The sequence below is a fragment of the Lipotes vexillifer genome, unplaced genomic scaffold (assembly GCF_000442215.2).
Source record: "Lipotes vexillifer unplaced genomic scaffold, Lipotes_vexillifer_v1.1 scaffold1073, whole genome shotgun sequence".
NCBI lineage: Eukaryota > Metazoa > Chordata > Mammalia > Artiodactyla > Lipotidae > Lipotes > Lipotes vexillifer.
In genome coordinates, this window is record NW_006791304.1 from 1,028,397 (window position 1) to 1,044,322 (window position 15,926).

The window sequence follows — 15,926 nt, forward strand, 5'->3', positions numbered from 1 at the left end:
GGACACGGGTTCGTGCCCCGGTCCGGGAAGATCCCACATGCCGCGGAGCGGCTGGGCCCGTGAGCCATGGCCGCTGAGCCTGCGCGTCCGGAGCCTGTGCTCCGCAACGGGAGAGGCCGCAACAGTGAGAGGCCCGCGTACCGCAAAAAAAAAAAAAGTAAGCTATAACCCTGGGTGAAGGGAGAAATAGCTGCTTTCTGCCTCATTTAGTAAGAAAAACTATGATGTTCAGCCCCAGAGCCTCTCCCTCCCCAAATGCAGAAAAAGTGCTTCTCCTGTGATAGAGTTCAAAGCTAGACTGCTCCCTGGGCCCTCGTACAGAATATAACTCTAGTAAAATCCAGCTATGCAAGTAACCCACTCAGTTTCTCATCCTAGAAAATCACCTGGACTTGGGATGCTGTTGTGAATACTTGCCACTGACAGCCTAGCTATCAGTGATTCATTTGTCTCCCATCTCACCATCACTGGGGTGGAAGCATTCTTCTGAGTCATTAAATACCAGAGGGACACTGGCGTTATGGTTATTATTGCTGTCACCCTGCCCCAGGTTCTCCCAACCAAAAACGCTCTATAGAAAGGAGATGATCACCCCACTCTAGTTAAGGAACGAACACTGTTGTTAGAGATGAGCTGTCATCACTTCAGGGTCTCCACTCCTGGCTTTCTGGGGCTCCCAACAGCGTGAGCTGGGAAGGAAGCCAGGAGCAGATAGAGCCGCTGCTAGGAGGAAACGGCCCTCTGTGCACCTGCTCTGTGTGAGGCCGAGAGTCCGATACTAAGTTTCCAAAGGAACGAGGCAAACTCGAAGCAAATTCCATTCATACCTACATCAGGCAGGCCCACTTAGGCCCAGGGAGGCAAAGCACCAGGAGGTCCAGACAGCGTCAACCTCCAAGCCAGGCAGGGCTCCTGAGTGTCTATTTAGAGCAGGAGCCCAGCGGCGTCAAACCCCCCACATGACAACGCTGGCCAAGAGCTGGATGCCCCGTTGGGCTCTCCCCCTGCAGGCCAGGTTCAGGGGAGGACTCCAGGTCCAGTAAGTGGAGCGCAGAGCATGAAGAAGCCCATGAGAGTGGGCCACCCTGCACAGGGGTGGTTACACCCAGCACAGCCCCCCGCTCCTCGGCACCAGGTAGGTTTCAACGAAACAAATCCCAAACCCCGCTTCCTGGAGGAGGAGAGGTACCTAGTGTGCTCCAGAATGGATAACGAGGGTACTGAGAGAGGGTCAGTGAAAACCCACTGTCCCCAGACAAAATCAGCAGCCCCTAAGGACTAGGTCCTATGACCTTGGCTCCGCATATATACGTTCGTCGTTCCCAGGACAGGCCGTCATTCCACACACTGAAGCTCCTGAATTCGAATGATCTGCTTGTGATCTGTCAGAGCTTAGACGCAAACTCTGTCCAGTACAAAGTCACATCAGCCCAGCCACCTCCAGCCGACCAGGTGAGCAAGGGAGCGTCACTCGGCTAAGCATCCTCACCCACCCACGAAGAGATGCCGCTCTGTGCTTCTCTCTGAGAGGCTTCCCAACACAGCTAAACCCACTGGGTGCAGTAAATACAAAATCAGAAGAGTTAAATACATGCTAATAAGAGGAGGACTCGGATTACAAGGGGAAATGAAAGAGGTGAGGAAATGTCAAATGTTGCACGTGTACCCGGGCTGGGTCAGCATCTCTCTTAGCTTGATGTTGACAGTACCCAGTCGCATCTTCTGAGCAGACGTGTTTATAAACAGCCTTTTACCCTGACCTGCTTATAAATAGAAGAGCTTCCTTGCTCAAAATCCCCCTTGCTCACAACACATTCAGAAACGCCAGCATCACTTACAGCCAGTTAGTAATGCTACACCACGTTCCACGTTCTCTTTACACGAGGCCACGCCGCACCAGAAACAGTCACGCTCTAGTGATTAAAAAGAGAAACCTGTGCTCCTGAAAATTAGGGGACTTAGTTAAATGGTGCGACTGCAACCTACATGTGGAAGCAAAGAAACGAACAAAAATAAAACTTTAAGTCAGTAAACAGTGCTTTACTAATCATGCAAAAAGTAAGGATAGAACATATAGAATAGAAGACGTGGTACGTTACCCAGAAGCCCTGCTAAGGACCGCATGTCCTTCTCCATCAGCATGTAAATCTCTTCCTCTGAGAAGCGGCCAATGCCGTGGCCATGCATCTCGCGTCTCACGATTCCTTTCGTTATGTGGCACACGACCCACCCGAGCAGGTTACTGAAGGGACCGCCACCACTAAGAGACAGCATCTTCCGGGTCTCATTGAGATTGTCCACCCACTGGCAATAAGCTAAGGTCCTGCAATTGCGTGGAAACAAGTTACTACTGTGCGTTAGATACATAGCAGGTCCACAGAGTCAATTTCCAGTGAGGGGTCGGGAATTTAGCACACTCTGGAGGGCTGAATCATTGTAGCTTTTCCCAAGGGCAGTCTGCACGGCAGATATTACAACAGACTCTAGTCCATGCCTGGACTTAGGGCCTGAGGGAGAAACAGTGACAAACGCAGAGAGCTTGCCATGCTACCATCCCACCAAACTGCAGCTGCCCACAGATCCCCCAGCCCCCAAGGCCATGCTTCTGCTTTCTCTCAGCCAGCCCCACAGAAAACAAGTAGACACCCACTTTAAAAGGCTTTTAGACAAGACAGTGAGTACCTACGTGGTGGGGTGGGGGGCATCGGGAAGGAGGCAGCAAGGACTGGGGTGCTGGTTTCATTCTTTCTTGATCAAAGTAATGGTTACAAAGGTCTGTGCTCTGTGGGGTTTTTTTTTTTTAATTTTTATTGAAATATAGTTGATTTACAATGTGTTAGTTTCAGGTGTACAGCAAAGTGATTCAGTTTTATAAATATATATATATGCTTATACACATGTATTCTTTTTTTACATCCTCTTCCATTATATTATTACAAGATACTGAATTTAGTTCCCTGTGCTATACAGTGGGTCCTTGTTGGTTATCTATTTTATATATAGTAGTGTGTGTATTTTAATCCCAAACTCCTAATTTATCCCTCCTCCCCTTTGATAATCATAAATTTGTTTTCTATGTCTGTGAGTCTATTTCTGTTTTGTAAATAAGTTCATTTGTATCATTTTTTTTAGATTTCACATATAAGCGATATCACATGATACTTGTCTTTCTCTGTCTGGTTTAGTTCACTTGGTGTGATAATCTCTAGGTCCATCCAGGTTACTGCAAATGGCATTATTCTCTTTTATGCTCTGTGTTAGTTAATTAAGCTGCACATTTTTGTCTTGTACAGTTTGTATATGCATTTTATATTTCCTGATATGAAAGGATTTTTTAAAGAGAAATCTTTTTGCCTTTTTGACAGGATCAGGGAATAGGTATAGCTGTCTATGTTTACTATAAACCATATAAATTATAAATAGTACATAAATGACTCATTCTCCAGAAAGGCAGCTCTCTGCTTCGGTTTGCTCTCCAGGACCCTAGAGTGCGCATGAACACCAGAGGAACTTGGTTGGATCAGTCTTCCCATCTGGGTGGTGCTCATGGCAAACACCCACCCGTCCAGGGGCTCCTGCGTAGTATGTGTGGACAGCTAAGCAGCTATTCACTGCTCATGTGCTATGCTGGTTGCAATAGCCAGGCCTTTGCTGAGTTTGTTCTCTGAACCTGGGCAATCGTAGGAATGTTTTTATGGTTCATAGTGTTGGTAGATAGAAATTAAAAGGTCTTCCTACTGAAGGCTAAGAAAAACATAGCTGTAGGCGTACAGGCAGAAGATGTTTTAGCTTTTCCTCACAGTGAGCAATAAAAGCTGTACTGGAGTCATTCCTACTCCCACTGTTGGTTGATACAGCAGTAATGGTCACTTGGAAAACATCAGAGGAATGAAAATATTTTTTACAGAGAGAACGCAAGGGTTGATAGCCAACTGTAGCTACTTTCCACCTCAAGAAAAAGAAACAAAAGCGGAAAATAAGGCCCTGAAATTTTGATCATTTTATATAGTTCTATTCTTTTCAGTGCTCTTTCCTGAGTATGAAAATAAGAAGAAAAAAAAAAAGATTTCTCTCATTTTTTTAAGCCTTCCTAATTTTTACTGAAAAGTCTCACAACCAATTTCAACATACTCTGTACTACAACCACAACTCTTCTTTATTAGCTTTTTAAAAGATGCTTACAAATCTTGTTAGAAATGTTTGTGTACCTCTTTCTGTAAGGATCTCAAAATAAAGTATTGAGGAGGAAAGAAATTTTGACTGAAAAGAGGAAAAAGTACATTGCAATGGTGATTAATTAATATGTAGAAAACGTACATTGCAATGGTGATTAATTAATATGTATTAATTAATATTAATTAATATTAATATATCTTATATTTTAATGTTAATTAATATTAATGTGTATATTATATATTAATATTAATTAATACTAATATGTATATTTTATATGTTGGTGTTAATTAATATTAATATGTATATTTTATATATATTAATATGTATATTTTATATATTGATATTAATATTAATATGTATATTTTATATATTAATTAATATATAAAAGATTTCATTTATTCTAATAGATTCTTTATAAACATGCAAACAAAACACTTTTCTATTTCCTCTGCTTTTTATACCTGCAGTCATGAGAGTGTCAATTTTCAAATTTCTTCAGTATAATCAGCACTTTGATTCTAACTGTACTAGATCTAAATTCACAATAAAAGGCCTATACCATCCTTGATTATTTTGGAAGTCAGTGACCTGAGAATAAAACTAAATTATCCTAAGTTAAGTATGACCAAGTAATGATAGCATCCAGGAAGCATCTAAAGCATAAAAATGAGGACTATGGTGGCTCTAAACGGACAGGTTGATGTGAAAAAGAATACATTCTTTGTAGACAAACTGCACGGGCTTTATCACAAGCACAACTGGTCTTGAAGAATGAGCAGAAGTTCACCAGCATGAAGCAGAGGCAGAGGCATGCGCACGAAGAGCCCTGGCTGCTCTATGAACTGCAAGAACTTCAGGACGGGCGGGTGCGGTCCGGGATGCCTGAGGGAGCCTGTAAGAGTTGAAGCTAGAAGGGTGGGCAAGGATTGGGTCAGGAGGGGTCTGATGCAAAGGGTGCTAAGATTTATTCAGAAAGCAAAGTTTAACCACCAAAAGGTTTTAAGCAGACGAGAAACATAATCAGATGTGTGGCAAGGTGAGGAAAGGACCGGAAGTGGAGAAACCACAGAGGAAGTCATCTCCCAGGCTGATGGTTGGAGTGGATGGTAACCAGTACCAGCATACACGAGGTGGGACAGATTTAGGTGACCAAAGATGAATTAACCTGTTGCATTTGAAGGTTCCATGGAACCTCCAAGGGAGGATGTCCCGAAGGTTGCGAATTCACAAGATAGGTTTAGACTCAAGAGAAAGAATTGATGGGCAGGGGCATGGCGGTGGCAGTTTCAAGGCTGTGAGAGGAGCTGAGGTCGCCTAAGAAAGTTTCTAGGGTAAGGAGTGGTTTGGGAGAAACCTAGTTCAAGGGTAAGTGAGAAGACTAGAAGGCCAGGCTGGAAGGGCCAACTTGGAGAGAAGTAGGGGCACCGCTCTCTGTGAGATGGAGATGTGAGGGGCTGCAGAGAGGTTCCAGGTTCCCGCCTGATGAACTTGGTCTCCTCTGAGAGCAGGAAATGAGAGCGCAGGCAGAAGACGAGGACGGAGCACTGGGAAGAGAGTCTGAGAAGACCAACGGGTTAGAGGAGCAGGCGGGGACGGAAGAGGCAGCTGCTATCTGGGCCACACAGCTGAGCAGGGAAGAGAAACGTCTCCCGGCCCTGATGCAATGGCATAAGGCTCTCCACCTGCGTTAGCAGGTCGGATGCAGGGCGGAGAAGAAACACTGGGTTGATTCAGAATTTTGCAGCTAAAAGTAACCTCAGAAACTGTCTGGGCTTCTTCCCTTCTCTTTCCCACCCTGCTCTCTATTTCTTTCCTCTCTTTCATTCCCTGTGCCCCAAATTACAGACCGGTATCAGGGAAGAGAAGCAAATGAGGGCCAGGCAGGCTCTTCCAGGGTCAAGCCCCATATAGTGTGTATAAGCGACAATGTCAGGTCAATTTCTACAGGTCAAAGACATCACTCATGCATGCTTCCATATCATAACAACCACTAATCCATGTCCTCCCACACCCAAGCTTCCTGGAAACTCTCCACGTGGTGGGTCTTCCATCCCCACCACTCCACCGAAACCACTCTCGTCCAAGTCAACAATCCCTTCTTATTGCAAAATTCACGTACATTTTCTTTCCATCTTTATCTTTCTTGAACTCTCTGCAGCAGCCAACACTATCATCCTCTTAGAATTCTCCCTTAGCTTACGTCTCTACTGCTTTTCCTCTCACCTCTTCCATGTTGCCAAGATTTTTCTCTTTATTCCTTCCACCTTCTTACACGTCACTCATAGGGTGATCTAATTTTCACACTCATGATTTCAAAGTGAGGACTGCCCATGAGACCTCTGCCCTGAGGTCCACGGATCCATGTGAAGGAGCCTCGGGAGCTCAAACCAACATTTCCAAAGTTGGATTCACCCTCTTCCTTTCCTCCAATTCTGCTACTCTTCACCCAAACCAGAAGGAACCCCAGGAGTTCCTGCTCACCGCTCCCCACGCCTCACTCCTGAGAGCCAGTCACCCTGTGGCTTTGCCCTTTTCTCCAACTCAGTTAACACTGCAGTGCAGGCTGCACCACTGCTCAACCCTGAGGGCAGTGGCCTCCTTGCAGGTCTCCTGACAGCACCTCAAGGCCCTCCAGAAATCCATTTCCCCCGAGGCAGCCACAAAAAGCCTCCTAAAACACAAATCGAATGGCACCTCGTTGCCTCTCAGAGTCATCCATTAACTCCCCATAGCTGCTTAGCTTGGCACGCCAGCCTCCCATCCCTCCCACAGCCAGACCCCGACACTTGCATCACCTCCCGTGCACCCACCACACAGAATTACACATGCCACCCCAGACACCCCTTTCTTGGGGTGTCTCATCTTCCCCTCTCACCTGGCCCCTTCACCTGCCACCCTGATTGGCCCTAGATTCTACAGTGGCACCATCTCCTCAGGAAGCTTTCCCCTCATTGCTCCGGCAGGTGCTGGTTGCCTGGCCTCGGTTCTTCAAACACTCCCCCGGCGCTGGCCACTATGCAAGCTGGGTGCCTCCGTCCCCTGTGAGCCATCTGAGGACAGGGACGGCAACTCGTCACCTTGCTTCCCCGCCCCCATCCAGCACAGTGCCAGCTACTGGTAGTCATCCATTCACTAAGTTTGCTGAAAGAATGAATTATCGATTGAATGAAAAGCCTTCACTTCTGAGCCAGCCTCTGCTAAGTAGTGCTTCTAAGGGCTGACAATATTTACACAGAGAAATGGAAAGAGAGATGCCTATGGAGAACAAAGAAGGGGCTGCCACCATTCTCTTCTGGGATCTGCCTCTTCACTCTCCACTGGGAAGAGGCCCACTGCACAAGGAATCATGAATTATTATCTGGAGAGGACGGGGAAGGCCAATTTGGAAACTAGACCAGGCGGAGCAATTAAAATAATTTCTCATTCTAAGAGCCTCTCTCAGGAAGTTGATACTCATTTTCGTTATCACAACTGCTGTATCTGGTCTCTCCTACAAAATGAGGTCAGAGAGGTTTTTTCTTTTTTCAATATTGATTATCTTAGAACAGAAGAGTAAACCCTGCTCAAACCTTTTTAAAGCAGATTAGGAAGGCAGGAAAGAAAAGCAGACCTCTGACGTTTTAATGACAATATCCCTCATTATAACCTAACATGAGGCCTGGCCCATAGCAGAAATGACTATTAGTACACATGTGAGAAACTGCAAACCATGGCAAACTACTGTTTGACAAATGAGTCTTAGCATATGGCCTTCCCAACCATGAGAACGCCTTTTTCTGGGTCATGCTACATCCTTGCCATCTTTCACTTGTACTCTAAATGCTCAAGGGTGCGAGAGCATATGATATGCTTCTGTAATTTCACCGCATTTCACAGGCATTAGATTAGCCTCTCCAAACAGGGGTCCTCACTACATCTAAAAGTAAGGGTGGAGGGGGACAAAAAAAGAAAGGAGAAGGGACCACATCAATTGAGCTGTAATCAGGGAGAGAGTGTCTCCTGGCTTTTAGAGGAGATCTTGGGTAAGTCATTTTATTAAAGCATCCAACTCTCCCATTCACCAAAAGCCAAAATCAAAATTTAAAGATTATGGCCAACCTAAAAATGAATTTGAATCCTCTGTTCTAACCCTTATATTTTTATGGGTAAAACTGTTATGGCTATAGATAGTTTGACAACAGTGCCCTGCACACGTCCCTATGGGGTTGGAAGTCGCTCAAGACACTCAGCAGTGTCCACAAGGGGGCAGTATGTCACACAGAAGCAGCTATAGCTTCTGTTACCAAAACTCAAATTTCATTCCAGTAATCAGACTTCGCTTTACACCGGCTTCCCTGCATTAGATCTAACTTGAGCATCCAGTGGAACAAAGGGAATGAAAACCCATCTCCCTCATCTTCAATAATAGCTGTATAATGCAAGTGTACGGATTTCAAGTTCAGGAAAAACCACTTTATAGCTGAGTGTGCTTATTTGAACAGACCTAACTCAGAGCTTCAGAATTATGTGATGTTATATAATGACAGCCTTCCAATGTCTTTGCTTTTCAGAAAATCATATGTGAAGTGGAGTATTTTTAAAGTTTCAGACCAAAATAAACATATCTGAAAACTCCAGATAATTGAATCAACTGAGTCAAACAATTGATTCCACCTCTTCCACTTCTGTAAGTACAAACACAACCTTAGAGCACGCTGATGGTCAGAATTTAACAAGCTCTCATGGAAAGCTCATACTTGCAATATTTTCTTACATAATGTGGTCAGTTCCCTATGCTGGCCCCCAGTTTCCACAGGTACACATTTTCTTACCATGGGTTGCACGGGCAGTGTGGGGCTGAGAGGGGGGGGGTGGGTGCCTTTTCTCCCCTGGGATTTAGAGCTCTCAGGAAAGCCCGTTCGGGATCCCCTCAAAGCAAGAAGTTGGCTAAAGGTTTGGAAAGTTTATGAAACAGAGAAAGTTTGTTTTTCCTTCCACTACTAGAGACTAAAAGAAATTGGAGGAATTTGGATTTTTTTTTTTTGAAAGTTCACTGGATATTTATATCTCAGTCAAGACCTGACCTCCCACCTTCACTATCTGTTCCTCAAATTAACCCTTGAGACACAAATGAGAAATAGTAGCTAACCCCAAAAAAGTATTTTTTTAATTAAAAAAAGAGAAGAATCTACAAATGACCTAAGCAACTTCCCAAGCACTTGGGGGTTTGTAGTCTGTAAAATTAAGATTCTTCCCCACCAGGGTACCACCTCCCAACTCTCCCTCCCACCCCTCCCCACCACACCCCATCTCGTTAGCAGGGACCCTCTCATTAGGAAGAGAACGGAAGGGAAGAGCAGGAGATGAACTTCTACCAGAGAGTAAACATATATAAAATGTCACTAATACCCAGAGCAAGAAGCAGTGATGGGTGGTACTTGGGAATCTAGCTGGATCAAAGTCTTTCTAACTTGAATATAAATTTATGAACCACTACAGAAAACAAAGAGTGTAGAAAAATACCAACTTAAATGTAAGGTTTTCGGCTTTTCAGGCAGCTGACAAAGTGCTAGCTCTCCACATTAACGGGCCCATCCATTAAACGATATAGCACTTTGACAGGGGCCTCAGCAAGGGAAGACACCGAGGGTTTGGGTGCCTGTGCTGGTTCTTCATTTCCCTGATCGCTGCAAAGCGGGGACTGGAACCTGGCAAGCAGGTGAGACGACTCTGTCCCTCAAAGGTTTTTCCCTGAGACTAAGCATGTCACCTGCACTCATGCATTTTGGTCCACACTGCAACCCCTGCACTCTTTGAGAGGGGAGGGCCAGCAGCTCTCCACAGGTACTATAAGGAACAGACCCGAGTTCATTCTGGGCACACGGAGTCTGTGATCACTCCCAGGCTGATCTGCACCCCTGACTCCACTCTCGGTCTGGTTCCCTCCTTCCTCCCACCCTCTGCAGTGAAAAGGGGAAGAAAGTGGTGCTTCAGGTCAGCCCTGGAATAAAGTGAGCAAGAACTGAAAGTGGAAAAAGAAAACGAAAAACAGACGGTCACAGAATCCAAGAGACAAGTTTTCCATTTAGAAAGAGAGCTGAATGGATGAAATAGGAATGTGATGGCAAAAAAACCTTCTACAATCAACCCCACAATGAGTGAATCCCTTGGTGGAAGAGGTAAAAGCTACTCGGTGAGCAATAACCCAGGAGCAACAATTAATGCCCAAAAAAGTGGGCTCAGCAATTCTTTATTAAATCTTTGGAACAAGATAAAGTACAGAAATCAGGGAGAAAACATCTCTTATCTATTGGAGTGTACAGAAAGATGCTAAAACTCCAGAAGACGGATGAAAGAAAAAGAAGAAACCCACATATCAATGAGCTTGTAAAGCAAAAAGAACCAAGTCTGCTTAACTCAGGCGATGTCACAGCCAGCACGCCAGGTGCAGCCCAGGGGTACCTACCTCATCCACACAGTGTGTGTTATGCTTCGTACTCAGGGAATACGGGCTAGGAGTCAGCCAATCAAGGCAAGGTACAGGATAGGAGTCAGCCAATCAGGGCAAAGTTGCTCAGAAAATAGTAGTATGCTTTACTTCTGAATCATAGAGAAGCTCTTGTCATCCAAGGAAAACTGACAATCCTCTGCCAAAGCTTGCTTAATTTATGTCACCTGAGACATCTGTCCTGCCTTAGTCTTCTGTTCCCTCTTCTGGGTATCTGATGTACTATCACTTTAATTCAGCAGTTTGTAATGGTAAAAAGCCCAGTCTACTGAAATATCTCCCTCACTTCAGTGACTTAGATCAGGGGTCAGCCAACTATATAGCCCATGGGCTAAGAGGTTTTCATATTTGTAAATGGTTGAGGAAAAAATAATCAAAAGAATAGTATTTCGTATTAAACGAAATTCAAATTTCAGTGCTTTTGTTGTTTTATTGAAACACAGTCACACTTATTCATGTGTGTACAATCTGCGGCTGCTTTTGCACTAAAACTGCAGAGTTAAGTAGTTGCCACAGACACATATGGCTCGAAAAGCCTAAAATATGCACTAGCTGGGCCTCCACAGAAAATGTCAACCCTGCTCTAGATACCTAGGAACTTAACAGTCGTAACTTTGACCCCTAAGTCAGTCAGAATGTAGAACACTTTGGAAAAGGCGGGGTGTGGGGGGAGTGTCTGAAAAGTTAAACAACTTAGCTTACTCCAAACGATAGGGACAGGCCCTGGACACCCACCCAGGCGCCCACGGGGACTCACCAATAGAAATGCTCCTCCACCATCTTAGTCACTGCCCTGGAGATGGCTCTTTCATGAGGACCAAGGTTTTTGTTTAAATTCACTCCAAGTTTCTCTTCCAGAAAGTCAATTATGAATTCTGTCCCAGAAACTTTTTCATGATTATATTCAATCCAAGGCATTTTCCCTTGAGCAGAGAGCTTTCCACCAAAATAGTTCTGAGCAAAGTAAATTTTAAAAAGAGAAAAGCAATGTTTTATTTAAACTTCACTGTATGATTAACAGAAACAAATATTCCAACGGCATATTTGATGGTGACTGCACTATTCAAGTGAATGAACTCAGCATATAAACTCTTAAGGGAATAAGTAGTTACTCTTAAAAAAAAGGATTTGTCTCACATGAAAATATTACTTTACTCCCATAGATTTTATCATGGGTTCTGGCTTACTGTTTAAAAAAAAAAAAAAAGATCAGGAAGGAAGGGAAGTGTTGAAATGGTCCCGATCCTGGTAAGAGTCAGTCTAGTTATAATATATGAACAACCCAAAAATGCAAAAAGTAAACATAAACCATGAGGAGGCTTGTACTGACCAGGCTACTGATCAAAAACCTCACTTGAAACCCAGCAGCTTACACTTGAAAATGCTTAATACCACTACACTGCAAACAAGTGGTTCCAGAAATTATAAGTTAGGTGTACCAAAGTGTGTCCAAAAGACTTAACTCCAGTATCTGTGAAAATGCAGATTCCTGGGCCCCCGCCCAGATCACTGGGTCAGAATCCAGGGAAAAGTGCCCAGAAATCTGTGGTTTTGACAAGCTGCCTTTGATTCACACCCACACTAGAAGCTTACGGTGTCTCAGAGGGGATTCTGATCCCAGAATGGGGTTGGGTGGCGAGGTGGAGGTGGAGTCACACACTTCATAGACACTGAGAACGACAGAGTAACATCTTCTCACTATATTAAAAGATCTTAACCACACTGATGGAGGGGATTCTGTGGTAATGATTGCATTTACTCAATCCCTTTTCTCAGTAAATCTGGATTGTGTAGAATCCAAAGTTGATTTTTAAATCTGAATCCATTTTTGGGTGGTCTACACAGACTAAATCCGATTATTACAAACTCTTCCTCATACTTCGTACAAGTCGACAGTTCAGATACTGTGGGCTAATAGCAAGTGTTGGTTCCTGTGGAGGAAACTGAACCCTCAAATATTGCTGGTGGGAAAGTAAAACGGCACAATCACTTTGAAACCATGTGACAGTTTCTTAAAAAGTGAAGTACACACCTGCCACTCAATCCAGCCATTTCACTCCTAGGTATTTACCCAAGAGAAAAGAAAGCATATGTCCATGCAAAGACTTGTACACAAATGTTCATAGAAGCTTTATTTGCAATTGTGAAAAACAGGAAAAAAAATCAAATGCTCATCAAGAGGTAAATGAATAAACAGATTCTGGTATAACCTTACCAAGGAATACTACTCAGCAATAAAAAGGAATGAACTATTGATACACACACAATGAATTTGGTAGAGAACAATGGGGACTTCAACTGTTCTCTGACTCTTAGTGTCTTGATTTCTTATCTCATTGATTATTCTAAAGTAATTCATTCTAGGCCTAAGCCTGGAAAAAGGAGTTATTGGGGCTGCTGCTAGCCATATGCAATTTGGAAAATGGAGCCTCCTCTGGGTGGATACAGTTCATGCCAGGATTCACAGCTTGGCAAGAGGTGGGTCCAGATTTTGCCCCCCACTCCTTGGCCAGGCACTGTTGTGCAGTGAACAACCTGCACAACTATACATGGCAGCCCTAGACATTACTCCTGATGTTGAGAAATGTCAAGTTTTAAAAGTTGCTAGTACATCTGACATTTTTATAATTTGTACACTAAAGATGTGAATTTACCATATAACATAGTATCTGCTTCAGACTGCTCTTGATACCACCCATATCCTCCTTCCACATCCCCTTCTAGACTCTTGCCATTCACAGATGGATTCTATCCTGAACACCGACATCAGAGGGAACTGTCTGTAGTGCAAATGAGGTGCAGGACCTCTGCTGCTCAAAATTACCCAACGGCTTTAATGGGTCTAGTCTAACCCCCTTCACAAAGCGGTCTAGGCCCATACCATCTAATCGCCACCCACCTGCCCAGCCTCCCTGCTGCCAGTGCCTCTGATTTCCTGAATTCCAACTGCCCACCCCTAACCAAGTCAAAGTCCTGCCATCTCTCTGACTTTGTACACTCCTGTACCTTGTACAGGAATCCCTTTGCCCATCCTCTGCAAGTCCTATCCATCCTAAAAAATTCAGTTCAAATTTCACCTTGTTGGTGAACCATTTCCTCAAGGCACAACCATTATCTGCCTTTCCTCCATGCTTCCACTGTGCAGTGTATATTCCCCTCCCCTTTCAGAATTGCTGTTTATACATCTGCCCTTCCCTCTAGTCCATTCCTTCCCTGAGGACTTGGTACATTTTTATCTAGACCATTTTTTTTAATTGGGGTAATAAAAATCAGTGATGAACTCTTATGGGAATGAAAGCTCTAGTAGGTTTTCATCATCAAAATTTTTTTTTTTGCTTAGTGGATAAAAAAAGCAGGAGACAACATTTTAGAGATACTATGAGTATATCTAAAAATTAGATGAATTCAAAAAATATTTTTAAAAAGAAACATAAAAATGTCCAAAGTAATTGTCAAAACTATGTGTGAGAGCCAGGTGATCTTTTTCCATGAATTTCAATTTTTCTGAATGTGGTTATATTACTTTTTAAATAAAGAGATATAATTTTGAAATAATACTTAATTTTCCTTAACTTCCTTAAATATACTAAAGAACTCCTGGTCTATTTTTATCTAAGCAATTGGGGTCTGACTGGCCCACCAAGAGCAGTTTCTGAAAGTAATTTGGAGAAGAAAGATGAAGAGGTAAATCCTCTTTACCTCTTTTCCAAGCTGATGTTTCCCCCTGCAAGTCTGTCCTACATGAGTTGAATGCATCTACACTTACACTACATTATTAGCACAGCAGTGAAAACAATAGGCTTTGGGTTTAAAACTCTGGCTCCCTCATTTAGTCACTCTGTGACCTTGGACCTCCCTGGTCTCCCTTAATCCCCCCTGGGCTCATCTATATAATGGGGATAATAACAGTTGCTTGAATTAAATGAGAAAATGCACACCAAGTGTTTGACAGAGTGCCTTCATCAGAAGTATTAACATCACCATCACCATTTCAAAATGGAGAACTTGAGGCCTTAAAAGAAAATCCCAGAGTCTTGGGAAACTGACATGCTACACTGGCCACAGCGCCCCCAACTTTTCAGCTAAATTTATATCCATTACATTCACTGCATCTCTGGAACCATCTTGAAAGGTCTCCCACTGGCTAAATTTGAGATAATTTGAGCAACTTTTGTGGATTATAACACGTTGAAAAAAATTCACGCGGGCTTCCCTGGTGGCACAGTGGTTGAGAGTCCGCCTGCCGATGCAGGGGACGCGGGGTCGTGCCCCGGTCCGGGAAGATCCCACATGCCGCGGAGCGGCTGGGCCCGGGAGCCATGGCCACCGAGCCTGCGTGTCCGGAGCCTGTGTTCCACAACGAGAGAGGCCACAACAGTGAGAGGCCCGCGTACCGCAAAAAAAAAAAAAAATTCACGCAACCACTATTGTGAATAAGAAATACAGGCATTAGTCCCTGCCCCTGGTTCCTGGCACAGAGCTCCTAAAGCCCTTACACGTTCCTAAGTGACAGGAGCAATAGGAGAACCGCTTGTTCTAAGGAGGTGAGTCTGAGGAGGCACCTGGGTGAGCTGGTCACCAGAAAGACCAAGTCGCAATTAGAAGCCTAGCGCTTTCAAACCCCTCCCCCGTCCTCCAGAGAGGAGAGAGGGCTTGGACATGGAGTTATCAACTGACCGTCTCTACATGAGGAAGCCTCCACAAAATCCCCAAAGTATCGGGTTTGGAGAGCTTCCAGGTTAGTGAACACAATCACACTGGGAGGATGACACCCTCAACTCCACGGGGACAGAAGCTCCTACACTCAGGACTCTCCCAAACCTCACTCTTCATCTGGCTGTTCATCTGTATCTTTTATCATATCCTCTAATAAACTGGTAAATGTAAGTAATTGTTTCCCTGAGTTCTGTGAGCTGCTCTAGCAAATTAATCAGACCTAAGGAGAGGTCATTAGAACCTCTGATCTACAGTCGGTTGGTCAGAAGCACAGGTAACAATCAGGGCTTGCAACTGGCATCTGGGGGTCAGGGGTGGGGCAGTCTTGTGGGACTGAGTCCTTAACCTGTGGGATCTGACACTATCTCTGGGTAGTGTCAGAATTGAATTAACTTGTAGGATGTCCAGCTGGTGTCAGTGAATCACCTGGTGCGGGGAAAAGCCTCCACACATCTGACCGTAAGTGTCAGAAATGAAGTGTTTCATGTGGGTAGTAAATGATACTCATGGGGAGAAACACACCGTAGGGAGGAACTGGTTTTCCCTA

The 15,926-nt window shown here is 44.2% G+C and overlaps 1 protein-coding gene across 1 annotated transcript in view; it reads right to left on the reverse strand.

Annotated features, from left to right (window-relative positions):
• The window catches only part of FAXC (failed axon connections homolog, metaxin like GST domain containing), a 76,947-nt gene that overhangs the window by 42,875 nt on the left and 18,146 nt on the right, over positions 1–15,926 (reverse strand). Inside the window, exons 3-4 of the mRNA XM_007464304.1 lie at positions 11,421–11,617; positions 2,100–2,323 (exon numbers count right to left, since the gene is read on the reverse strand). Coding sequence (XP_007464366.1) covers positions 2,100–2,323; positions 11,421–11,617 — 421 coding nt within the window. The remainder of the gene's footprint in view (positions 1–2,099; positions 2,324–11,420; positions 11,618–15,926) is intronic.